This window comes from Rousettus aegyptiacus, unplaced genomic scaffold (assembly GCF_014176215.1).
Source record: "Rousettus aegyptiacus isolate mRouAeg1 unplaced genomic scaffold, mRouAeg1.p scaffold_m13_p_8, whole genome shotgun sequence".
Classification (NCBI taxonomy): Eukaryota; Metazoa; Chordata; class Mammalia; order Chiroptera; family Pteropodidae; genus Rousettus; species Rousettus aegyptiacus.
The window spans coordinates 79820258-79834148 of record NW_023416311.1 but is presented as its reverse complement, the minus strand read 5'-3'; the positions used below and the strand labels follow the sequence as shown (position 1 = coordinate 79834148).

General features: G+C 37.7%; 1 protein-coding gene across 2 annotated transcripts in view; it reads left to right on the top strand.

The window, feature by feature from the left end:
• Positions 1 to 13891, top strand: part of RAB3C (RAB3C, member RAS oncogene family) — a 223274-nt gene that overhangs the window by 17958 nt on the left and 191425 nt on the right. For both annotated transcript variants that reach the window (XM_036225702.1, XM_036225701.1), the window contains exon 2: positions 2761 to 2988. In XM_036225702.1, the coding sequence (XP_036081595.1) occupies positions 2761 to 2988 (228 nt within the window). The remainder of the gene's footprint in view (positions 1 to 2760; positions 2989 to 13891) is intronic.

Genomic DNA, 13891 nt, shown 5'->3' with positions numbered 1-13891 from the left:
AAAAAATCTTCCAGAACAGTGGGTTAGGAAACTTTTCTAATTAACGTTTTAAAGGCTCTGGATCCACATATCTAGCAACTTCGTCCTTCTTCATTTCAGACACCCTGTGTGCGCCCCACACCTTCTTTGCTGCCTACACAAGGTATATCAACCCTTGAAATTGAACATATTCAATTTCTCATACTGTTTTCCCCATCTAAATTTCCACGGTTATATTCAAAAAGTCTGTATTGATGATATCTATATTTCTACATGTTTAGGAATCAATCTAATTTTGGAATAGGACTTGGTATTGATAGCAGCAGAAAATGTATTATATTTTCTTTTGAGGCAACCCAGAGATCCACAGAACTCAGTTGGAATACCACCTTAGGGTGGTAGGGTACAATACATGGTAGGCTGTCAGGCTCTAAGAAACTTGTAGTGTCTGTTTACTGACTGTGGGTTAGCAAACATTCTTAATCCAGAAGAGGGGATCTGGGATGGTTCATATAAAAGATGGTAAAAAGATCTTAATGAAGGCCATTTGCAGCCCGGGTTGAACTTAGCAGCTCCAAAAGGAGTGAGTGTTAATTTTTAAAAGGACTATGTCCACAGGAATGTGAGTGCCAAAAAAACAAAAAAACAACAAACAAACAAACAAACAAAAACACCCATTTATCTGGCTTTCTGGAGCATCAAGAGTCATCAGAGCAAGATATCATTGTTTAAACTGATAGCCAAGAATTATCCTGTTTTTGTCCTTGGCTGGTGCTTGTGTTGGGAGAGGTTTATTTTAGCATGTAGACTCCTGGTCCAGAAAGGAAAGTGATGATATATGCCTGTTTTAGTGGCCTAGTTTTGCCCACTGGCAAACACTTGTTACAAGTTGTAACTACTGAGGACATCAGTGTGGTTACATGGACTTAATAAGAGAAATACTTAAGTTTATATTTAATAAAGTATGAAATGCAATTAGAAGTTTTATTGTTTTCAAATTTTATAGTATATACAGATTTTTTTGTCCTTATTCATATATATATATGTGTTCCCTTACTAGCAATAAATATTTGCAAAAATGGAATATGTTACCATTTCCCTTTCTCTGTTTCCCTCACTTGTCTATAAGCATACACACACCTGACTTTAACATCCAATGTTATCTTAGATAAGGCTGAGCACTATTTACTGTTTATTTCCTGTTTCTAGCACTCCATTATCTGCTAGGGGTTCTCTCTTTCCTCTCCCCTATAAGAAGGATATAATTGTCGATTAGACTATGGGAAATGAAAAAAGACTGTCTAGCCTAGCACTATTCCTTAGACCTTTCTGCACTTATGACAATGCTCTGTGCCTGTGCTGTCAATATGCTAGTCGTTGGCTACCTGTGGCAATTGTGCACTTGTAGTATGACTAGTGTGACTGAGGAACTAAATTTTAAATTTTATTTAAGTTTAATTAATTTAAGTATAAAAAGGCACATATGACTAGTGGCTACCTTATTGGGCAGCACAATACTTGCCAAAGAATTCATAGCATCAGAAAAGCTAATAAGTGAATGTACTAATTAGTGTGACACCATTCTAAATTCTTTGCTATGTTGAGCCAAATGGTACTTAAAAGTAATGCAGTGTTATTTTTGGTAGGTGTTAAGATGGTCATTCTCCCCCACCAAAAAAGAGAAAAATATAAAAATATCTACATCTACTTGAAGCATTTATAATTAATAATAGAGATCATTCTATGTATTATGCCAGGTGATTTACATACACATTTGCTTTACAGATATAAAGCATTTATATCTGTATATTTCACAAGCATTCTGTTAGATAATACTTTTTTTTTCCACATGAAAAAGGAAAGTGAGGTATACCAATTTAAAAGAACAAACTCAAGGTCAAACAGCCCATAAGTGGTGGAGCCAAGGTTTGAATATGAGTAGGATTCTGCATTTATGAATCTCATGATGACTATTTCCCACATCACCTTTTAGAGTGTACATGCATATTTTCCTAGTCCTCATTGGGAAATAGCGTGGAGATTGAGAACAGGAGCCCTGGCACTGCACTTCCTGATTTGAATCCTGCCTCTAATACACATCACTTGTGCGAAATTGAGTATATGACCTGATATTTCTAAGCCTCGGTTTTCTCCTTTTAATATGGAAATAATAAAGGGACCTACCTCATGGGGTTGTTGTGAGGGTTAAATAAATTAACAGTCCCTGGAACATTGTTTGAACCACATATACTTGCCATCATCATTATTTTTAATTTTAAAGAGACTGCAATTTATGTTCAGATGTTGATTGAATGTGATATTAACAGATGAAATAGACATACGATTTGAGTATGCTTCCCTAGAAAATAAGAGACACTAATAATTCAGATACTTCAGTAAGAAGCACCCTGCTGTTCAGTCACTTTGGTGTCCCCATCACTGGGATTATAAAGTTACAGAGCCCACATGCCTTAGCCAATGCCTCATATCTTTGCTTTTCATGTTACCCTTATAGATGTCCCCTTTGGTGTCTTTGATTGGTTCTGAATGCTGAGCAGTGACAAACACCAACACAGCTGGAAAGAGCTGTAAGATTTGCTGTTCTGTCTTCCAGCAGGGAATTATTGCCATGGATACCAGCATCAGAGGAAGACTGGGGAGCACTCTCAACTTGTCTCCTGAGTGGTCTGACATCTGTTTCTGGCAAGGCCAATAATGAGCATGCTGCTAGCTTCATCTCAAATGGGAGACTGATCCACACCTCTTTTGTTTTTACCACAGATGGCCTCTGCCCAAGATGCCAGGTATGGCCAGAAAGACTCATCTGATCAGAACTTTGACTACATGTTCAAGTTGCTCATCATTGGCAATAGCAGTGTGGGGAAAACATCTTTTCTGTTCCGTTATGCGGATGACTCCTTTACATCTGCATTTGTCAGCACAGTTGGGATCGATTTCAAAGTAAAAACTGTATTCAAAAATGAAAAGAGAATCAAGCTTCAGATTTGGGTAAGTGACTTTGAACTGATAGTGTTCTTCAGGCTAGGGCATTGAACATATATGTATATAAGAAAAAAGCTTTCTGCCTTGTTCTGCTTCCATGGGGTTCAGAAGCCTCCATTTCCAGATTCTTTGCTGTCGATCATTCTGTTCCAAAGACAGTAGAGTGAGGCCTCTTCAGGTTTTGAAACTGAATTATGTCTTGTTGTCAAGTGATGCTTCTTAAGAGTCTACAGAAAAAAGAAAATCTAAATGTCTGCTGTGTTGGTGGTAGGAATACTCAGTGAGACGTTTGGCTCCACCTTTATGATCTTTGTGACCTTGGGCAAGTCTATGAACCTTCTGTACCACTTTTCTCATCCACGAAACAGGCAAAGACGATCTAGACTTTTAGGTCACAGGAAGCACCCTGTTCTGGGCGATGAGGGTAAACAAACAAATATAGAGAAAGCTTAAGTTTGTACTTCACAGGATTCATGTTCTCAGCTCTAACAGTTATGCTTATCCATACAAACAAAACAGGACAAATGAAATGAAATATTTATTTTAAACAGAGCTTTTCCCAAGGCAAAAGTTCTCCAGTAAGTTTTGAGATCATTTTGATAGCTTTCTGCCCCTCCCCAGCCCCCTACAGAAAATCAGAGATTCCTTAACTAAATTGTTTGGATTAAGTCTGAATAGCAAGCGAAAAACAGAAGCAAAATGTGTATGGATAGCAGGTTTAAGATCATATAAGAGATGAAGTAACCAGAAAGTTTACACCAAGAAATGATTATGTACTAAACATTTTATGTACATAATATAACGTATGGGTACAATGGTAGAATGTTTCCCAGTTAGTTCATTTGTACCTCTGCCACTCAAATTGATTTGAGCTATACCCATTTGACTTGAGGCATTTTCCAAGAGGTGAGGTTTCTTCTACCTTCTTCTGAGACAATTCTGATATCTACTACTATTTGGTGCTGATTCCAGGGTTGATCTGTAGGACCAATGATAAGCCTCCCTCCTCAAATATAGAAAGTTGAAAGAAAGATGAATTCTGGGGTAAAGTATTTAAATTTTTTAAAACAAAAGAATGCTTTATTAAAATATTTATATAAACTGGGTAACCTTTACATATCTTAATGCTCTTAGGAGTAAAATTTAAAGATGCAGATAAATACATAGACAGGTATCATCTTAGGTAGTTTACAATAGATTATAACTCTTTTGCTTATTCTAACTCCAGAGTCTTCCAAGTCTAATTAGAACTCAGGTAAAAACTTAGAAATGTAGGCCTAGTATCCTTTGCTTTATAATTAAGAAGTCTTCTTGAATATAGTGTTGTTTTTGTGAAGATGGCAACTTTAGAAGATGTATTCTGGAATGTTAAAGAAATGTTTTTGAAAGAGTTCAATCATCTTAATGAATGGAGGCATGCAGGGAAAGATATGATAAGGAATAACAGGGTTCTATGCCTCAGTATAGGTATGACTACAATGATTCTAGGGATTTTTGCTTCATGCTGCAATGTAAGTATGCTGGAAAATATTTAGTTCTGTACAGTTCTTATTGTGTAAGGACTTCAACAAATCATTTATTTGGAAATGTATTTGGCACGAGCAATTTGTCATTTAATTGCATTGAATTACCAGTTAATTATTTTTCACAAGTTATTGTATTTTTATATACTTATATTAATGTATAAAGAATTGATTAGGATGTCAACAATCATCTTAGCCTATACTACAGTTTGTTTCTACTCACAATACTTTTGACACCCTATGTGTGGGTTTGGAAGACCAAGCAATTCTTTAACTCTCTGAGGACACTAACTGGCTGTCCTTCAATTTAATTCAGTTATGACACTAACTACCTGGAGTTAGCAAAGACCCCACGGGTAAGAGCTCAGTTCCACAAGACTGCCTCTCCTTGCAGTTCAGAGACAAACCACAAGCCTGGGCCATCTGTACTTCTGAACTATAGGCTATAAATTCGTAGTCTCCACAACCCCATCCCCCATGCCAGAACAGTTCACAAAACTCAGAAAAATAATATACTTACTATTATTGGTTTATTATAAAGGATACAATTGAAGGACAGTCAAATGCAAGAGAAGCATAGGGCAAAATATGAGGGTAGGCCTCTATGGATGCCACTTCCATGTCCTCTCTGGGCCTGTCACCCTCCCAGAACCTTGATGTGTTCACCAATCCAGGTGCTCTCCAAGCCTCATCCTTTAGGAGTTTTATAGAGCTTCCATTTTACACAGCCGTGATTGATTAAATCATTGGCCATTGGTGATTAACCTGGTGTTCATCACCTCTTTCTTCCTGGGGGTCAGAGGGATGGGGCTGAAAGTTCCAACCTTGTTATCATATGGCCTGTTCAACCAGATCCCATGCTGAAGCTATCTCAGGACCTACCAAGAGTCATCTCATTAGTGTAAACTCTGATAAAGTGGAATATTCTGATATGGTTGAAAGAGGCTTGTTAGGAATCACAAACGATGTTCTTTTCAGCCCCGTCATTCAGGAGATTCCAATGGTTTTAGAAGCTCTATTTCAGGAATGTGGGAGAAGACCAAATATGTACTGTTTCTTATATCACACTGTCTCAGCCTATTATATTTTAGAGGAAGAGAAGCAAAATGATTTCATAGTTATGAAAACCTTCGTGAATGAGTTCAGTGCATCATTACCTTTACCAAGCAAGATAGGCTGTAGAGATTGATGATTCTGATCACTATACTAATATTAAACTGCCCACAAATAGAACTACTTCCAGGTCAGGAATCCACAATATAGAGAGGTCAAGTGATTTGACTTTACCTTATAGTTAGTGCCAGAGTATAGTTACTAAAATCCAATGTGATTGGTGCTATACCAAGTTCACTCTCAAGGTAAGTGCTATATTATGACAGCTGTAATAAACCTCACACCTGGTTGCTAATGGACTCCATCAGGCATAGGAGCATCAAATTTGAAGCTGGATTTCAGGTATTATTTCTAAAATGTCAGGAGGGAGGAGCCTGAATGGGAAAACTCCCATTTTTTACTTGATGGTTTGATTTTTGCATGTGCTGTGTAGGGGTTGTCTGAGCCCACAAAGTGAATTATTGAATTTTCAACAGTCCTCATTCAAATAAAGCATTTTAATGGCTACTAGAAACAATGATATTTCTGGACATGTTACAGATACTTCTCTGTGGGAGTTCATTACTGCTTGGGGATAAACTTGTTTATTAGAAATATCATCCATTTGTACTCAGTTACAAATTCTGTATCCTATGAGTATATTTATGAATCCCCCTATTCTGCACTATGCTAACAGTTCTTATTGCACTTTTATTATCATTTATATGATTCTCAAATCAGAATTTTTCAAAATTTTGGAGATTACATATATTTGGGCTGGTTATTTGGTTATTTTGTGTGTAATGCTGTTATGAATATATTGGGGAAAATTTAGTATGGTTTTTCACTTTAATTATATAAAAATATTTCAAAGCTGGGGTCTATAATATTTTGCTTCTAATTTTTTTTAAAAAAGTAGTTTAACATTGAGAAATGTCAGATAGAGTGAATTTCCTCCCTGTGAGAAGATTGAAAATAATATAGTATCCACTACTAAGATCATCTTCTTTGTTAGTATTTTCACTATTTATTTTCAGTATCTAGATAACTACTATAAGAACATTGAGCAATCTGCAAAGTAAAGACTGATAATAATTTTTGAAATTAGACTGTATAGAAAGCCAGACTTGACAGTGGTTCCTCTTAATAAATGGTAATTTTCTTTGTTTAAAGAAAGCACATGGATCTTTTTTTCCAGTTGAGTCTACATTGTTCAAGCCTTGAAATCAGGATTGATTCTAACTAATGGCAGATTTAACTTGAAAAATCCATAGCTTAATTAGAGAACAGAGGTTTAAAAATGGATAGAGGGGGCAAGTAAGCAGAGGGATTACTGTTTCCTTAAGAATTATAATAAGCATTTTATCATTTGCATTCTTTTTCTCACTGTTACCTTTCACTACTCCTTGTCTTCTCCCACTACTCCCACACACAAACACACTGCCCTTCTTTAGTTCTGAGCTCTGGCCAGGCTTAGTTAATTGGAAACTTATTCTCAGGGTGTTCAGAAGCCAGGGCTGCCATATATGGATACCCAAGTTGTGTACTGGACAAGGGCACCAGCCAAGGGGTCAGGTGGAGCTGCTCTCAGGTCAGAATGCCAACTGCTTAGCTGGGCTTGGCTCTAGGAGGGGCTGCCTTTGCCTTTTCACAAAGGTGTCATTTGCTTGTCAAGCATGTGCTTCTGGCCGTGCACAACCAAAGGGATTCTGATTCTCATTCTGCAATCATATATGCAGGCAGTAACTATGTCACAGTCTAAGGCAGAAGATGGATGAGTAAACCAAGAGGATTAAAGCCCTGCTTCCCTAGCCATGGCCAGCAGGAAGAGGACATTTTAAAATACAGGTTTTATTATTATTTAGGAATGGCAAGGCCAACAGATCAGGAGACAACTGCCATTGAAAAGACAGTTTTTTATACTCATAGATTGCTAGAGAGGGCATGTGGGCTTGGGGTGGGGTCACACAGGGAATGAGGGGAATCACTTGAGAGGTTCAAGAGATGGAGAGACAGAAGGGGAAACTGTTATAAGCACCTCTATTGTGGTTTCCACAGAAGGAATAGGTGAGTTAGTGTATGTAGGTTTAGGATTAACTAGTTTGAGTAATTTCAGCAGACCCAGGGCATAGGGGCTCTCCTTAGTTTTCTGGTACCTGACCCCTGGGTGGTTACATGGATAATGGCCCAGAGAGTGAGAGCCCAATAAGGGAGGTGGTTGGGGGTTGAGCTCTGGATGTTTGGTTTGCATTTGAAAAGTGAACTTCATTGAGTTGTTTACTGTCTCTAGGACTTGGCTAACTCTAGGGAGGGTGGTCCCTCCGGGGTCCACAGGGCCCCAGATGTCAAAGCATAAGAATACAGAAAATAAAAGACATGCTTAGTACAGATGGCGGGTTCTTGGATCCCCAGGGTGGCTTCTGTCATTGATTTCTCTCTGACAGTGCTTGTGTTTTCCATAACTCTTATCACAGGCTCAGTGCATTTCTGGGTCTCAGTATTTGGAGACCTAGGACATTGGCCAGGAAATGATCTTAATGATTATCTGGCCCAGCCCCTCATTTGATGATACAACTGGTAATAGCATCATTTATTGAACCTTGCATTGCCCCATAAAGTAAGCACTTTATGTTAATATGCATTTTAGAATTTATTTTTTGCAGTAACCTCATGAGGGAAAGTGATATTATTAACTCTGTTAATAATATGTGAGGAAACAGAATCAGAACGATAAAGGATTTACTCTAGGTCATAGCTAGGATATGTCAGAAGCAGTATTCTAACCAGAGCACTGAATCTGAAGCCTGCAATTGACCCCACAGTGTAAATGAGGTCTGGGGAAGCCAAGTGATTTGTCTGCACAGCAGGAGGGACTGGAACACATTCAACTAACTTCTTGCTATACATTCAGAATGCCTGTTTTCAATGTCGAGGAAACTGCATTAAAACAGAGCATGGAGGGAAGAGGCTGAGTAAAATGGAATGAATACCTAAGGGAAAATACTTCTATCTGTAGTCTCTGCATTTGGTATGCATTAACAGGGAAGGGGAAGGCTATTTCATTAGATGATCAAGGAGGGTTTATACGAGGCCTAACCACCCTGCCTGCTTCTTTAAGTACGGTGTGCAAACCTTCCAGTCTGTTTATAAGGAACCAATGTTTTCTGCTGTGATGAGCTCTGTAAGAGAGCCACTGAAGCCAGTGACATCTGCCAAGATCCTTCCTCGTGCTGTCGCTTGTATGCTCTTTTCTCTTCATCACATTTCTTCCAACTTGCATCTGCTTTTCCTGAGAGATTGAGAAAGGCAAGATTTAGTTTAACTCCTGAGAGGAAGCTGATACTATGCGTGAAATGTCAAGATGCATGAAAACATTCATTGTCAGACAGCTGAAAGCAGCAACCCCCGTATCTCACTGTGTTTAAACCAGTCTTCTCAGCACTGACAAAATCTGAGGGATGGTACAAACTTTGTTCCTGGCCTTACAGAGCTTACTGGCTACGTGGGCAGACAGGAAGAGAGACATGAGAGGAAGGATTTCCTCTCTGGATCAGAGAGGCAGAGTGGCCCAGTGGCATGAGCAGGGACTTCAGAGTGTGGCGATTGCTATTCTAATGCTGACCCTGATCTCACAAGCTGTGTGACCTTAAGATTTAACTTCTTGGAGCCTCTATTTATTCACTTGTGAAACAGGAGAAAATAACACCTATTTCTTAGTTGCTAAGTATTTACAATAATAAATACTTATACCTAGTTCAATATTAGACATAAAACTAACTTAAATGTTAATTTTCTTCTTTTCTAAATAGTATATTAACCCTCAGACTTTTGTACTCAATCAGGTAATTTAGTCATGTGAAATATTTGTTGGTGCCTACTGTGAATATAGTAGCTGGGGATATAGTAGCGAAGAATGCACAGGGTCTGCCGTAAGGAGCCAGCCATCTGAGTGAGAGTTAGATGAGTGAAGAGAGAAGTTCATCTGCTGTGATAAATGCCCAGGAGACATGAGAACAAGATACACAGGAAAGATGCCTAACCCAGTCGTGAGAACTCTGAGAAGGCTTTCTGAGCACATCTATATCTGAGCCTAGAACTGACAAATGAAAAGGAATTATTTGTTTATTCATTCATTTATTCATTCACTCAGTCAACATTTATTTTTCACTATGTGTCAGACACTGAAAGAATTTGAGATTGAAAGTAAACACATAAAAAATATAGATTGTGGTAGTGCTCTGAAGGAATAATCATAGCATTCTGATAAATGAAAAATAGCAACAGGGAAGGGAAGCCTATTTTTGTTAGATGATCAAGGAGGGTTTATATGAAATAACTGAGCTGAGATCTGGAGGTTAAGAAGGAGCCAGCCATTGGATGACTAAGGACGAGCTAGCATGTTCTCTCGCTTGCTCAAGTTCTCTCTCCCTTCCTCTCTCTTCTCCTTCTCCTTCTCCTTCTTCCTCTCCTCCATTTTTAAAAGCCAGAGTTTTTGTTTTCTGATTTTTTTCCCCACTATAGTTTCAAATAGAGCGTTTATTTTCTACTGCTTATCAAATACTGACTTTTCTCCCATTTTCCCCTCCATTCAAGGAAGAGTGGATTTAATTATTGGGGCTGGAAGCTTTTACAGTTTGGTAAACATCTTTAAGGAACACATAACAAAAATACCTTAGTTTTGCATAAGTAACAAAAAGCAGATGATCATGTGAACACGTGACTTGGAAGGAACCTAAAGCTTAATCTTTAATCAGCTTTATGGCCATTCACATCTGCTTTTGCAGAAAATTCCCCTGAATGTCTGTAGAGACTAAAGGACACGTGTGGCTAATGAGAAGCAGTTATAACTAGTGCAGAAGAGGAACATACAGTGGGAACATGCAGGCAAAGGTGGGTTTAGGCATTGGGGCAGGAGGCCGGATTGGGCAAATATGACTTAACTTTTCTAAGCATCAGTTATTTGATCTTGGGAATGGTGGGGTGGACTCAACTAAAACAAAAATGGAATTGTCATTCAGAGATCTCTAATGCGCCAGATACAGTTGTATGTGTTTATAGGTATTAAGTCATGTAATTCACCCAAGAACACATGAGATTGATGCTGGTCTATCTTCAGTTTAGAGATGAGGAAACTGAGGGACAGAAAGTGTGAATTTTTCCAAGGTTACATAGATAACAAGTAGTTATCAGATTTGAGGTTGAGCCCCACCTAGTTCTGGAGACTTTTCTCTTAACCCATTCCACTATATCCTTTCTCTGTAAGTACCATTTCTGAGTAATTGCTCTGGACCAGCCACTGAGCATATTTTATTTTTAATACTTACAACTACCTCAAAATGTTGGTATTAATATGGGTCTTTTTAAAAGTATGAGGAAACCAAGACAGAGAAGTTAAATAATTTCTTCCTGATCACATAGCTTTTTTGTGCCTTTAGAATAACTTTAAACTTTATAATTTTCTAATTAAAAAAAAATCAAAGTATCCCATAATCAATGGAGAAAAATTTTTTCTAGAAATGTATTATGGCAATATATTCCATCCAGACTGATATATCTTGTGATCTTCCATTCAGCCTAGTTCCTTCATTGATTTCTCTACTGATTCTTGCTCTCAAACCTTCTAAAAATGGAAATACCACCTTTGGCAGCAGAAAATGGAAATTCTAAGTGAAGTTCCAGATAATTGTATATTTAAATGGCCAAAACTTTAAGCAAGTTAAATATTTTAATGAAAATCTGTCTAACATGTCTTGCACATTTACTTACCTTAGGGGGACAAAAACTAAGAACATGAATGATAAGCCAATTTGTCTTGGACTTTCGGGATTGTAAGTCCCTTGGGGATGGCTACTCCATTCAGTAGTCACAGTATAGGATATTTTCTGCAGTCTTAGGTTTATGTTTTTTTTTTCTTTCTTCAATATTACTCTGTCTCCTTGTTTCTAGTTGCTGTCTTCTCCCCTTCTATTTTTTTTTACTTATGTTATACTTTTTCTGTAAATGAAATTCACTGTCATTAGCTGAATTAAAGAAAAATGATTCAGAGCGAGAGACAGAGAATCTTTTTATTAACATGCACAAGTTTTGGTGTATTGGGTGTGGAAAGTCTAATTCGACCTCACAGAAGCCCTGCTTTGCTAGTGTATTATTATCCCCACATATTTATCAACTAAAATGTTAAATCCGCCTGAACACAGTGCTGTTAGTTTTACTTTAGGCTTATTCTAGACTTACTTTTATCTGTTCTCCTAAGGCGACAATATCACACAGTGGTTTTGTGATTAAAAGCCAGGATCTAGAGTTCAAATCTTTTTTCTAAGACTTACAGGTGTTGTGACCTTGGACAAGTTATTAACTTGTCTGTGTCTCAGTTTTTTTATCTGTGAACTGGGGATAATAATGATGCTTCACTTACAGTCATTTTTTAAAGATTGAATAAAATATTTATAAAGTTCTTAGCATAGTACCTGGCACATAGTATGTGCTAAATCATTTTTATTTCTCTCAACCTCCTGTGTTTAAATGATATTGACCTCATCTGTCTAATTTTATACTTCTGGAACTGCAAATAGACTTTTTGGGCCAATAATTGACCGCTCTGATATAGACAGACATTTTTATGAAGAAATCAATTTTGGTGACCTGACATAGTAATGAAATACACAAGCATTTTGACAAAGTGAAACATCTTCAGGACACCTGGGTTCCTCTCACCAGCTACTGATAAATTTTAATATGTCTAAATGCAGTCGGCTGTGTTTTTGAGGTGTTTTGTAGCCATCTGTGCATTTACATAGAGTCATCAACTACACAGGGAAGGCAAACCCATACAGCTTGTTTATTAAGTGCTCATAAAATTGATGTCCTGCACTATAACAAAATAATTATAAATCATTGGCTCCATGGAGAGCTGTTATTAAAATAAACATTGAGATATAATTTCCTCAGGATATTGCCTAGTGATACTGGCAGCTTCTAAGATGTGGCTGTGTCTGTGTTATGAGTATCACCAAATCACTCATTGTTAATTTTCTACTGATTTGTTTAAAGTGATACCTAACTGACGAGTTGTTCTAACATTATATAAACAGCTTAAATCTGGGTACAGATGATGCATTTAATTACTCCATATTTAGTTCTCAAGTAGATTTAAGGAACAAGCATAGCATTTCTCAAATTTAATAGGACCTATTTTTAGTGTTAGGATTTTTTTTTCCCTCCCACTTTATGATTTTACAAAGGTATGTGCAGGGTCTTGAGAAGCAATAGGGATGGTACAGACCCCAGGGCCAGTACCACCTCTTGGACTGAAGAGAATGGGGGCTGGGAGCTTGGGGGAGCAGGGGGAAGCTGTCACTGTAGCAGTAGGAGAGGGTCTGAAGCCTTGGTCTTTAGAAGAACACAGCCTCTGCTAATCAATGGCTCAACAGGGAGGGGACAGGAAAGAAATGCCCTGACTTCTCATTCCTCCTGCCCTGTGCCTGTCATTGGCTGAATTCACCTTTCCTGGTAGCCTGTCTTAGCAGTTTTAGGGATTCATACAAGTTAACCTCCTGGAACACGGAGTAGCATGGATTTGATGGGATCTGGAAAGGCAAAGGCATACATCCAGGACAATAAAGGAAATAATTTTAGATGAATATTTTCTATATAAAACAATTTGATTATCAAATAAGAAGGTACAGAGCTCAAGTACACATTTGGGGAATTCGAATCATAGATATTATATGACATTATCTTCATATAGTCATACCCCTGATACTTTGAATAATATGGTACATTTCACCACCTTTGTTCATGTGGTTCTCCCTATTTTAATGGACATTTATTGGATAAATCTATCAAAGTTTCAAGAAATTGTTAAAGACTCTTTGAACACATATATGGCCATTAATGTCTGCTTCATAAGGATATTATTAATTTTCACTCAAATTGGGTGACTATATGCAAGAAGTATGGAAATAAATGAAAAGCAGCCAAATGAGAAAAGCAAAGGCAATTTATGTTGAACTTGATAGAGCAAAGGATTCCACCACCATCACTTGTATTTTGACAGAGACCAAAAAGCAGGTGGAGGAGTGGGAAAGCTTTGTAGTGAAGAAAAGGGGAGGCTTCATGTTTGCTCTGATTGGAGGTCGATGGCAGAGGAATTTGTAGGAACTAGAAGTGGAGCATCCTTTGTGTTTGGTTAAGGGTGCATAGTTGCTTTCTCCTGTTGGTCCTAAGTTGGAAGTGGGGATCAAAATTAGGGGAAGCTGTCAGTTATTAATCAAATTCTGATCCTTTTGTACAGT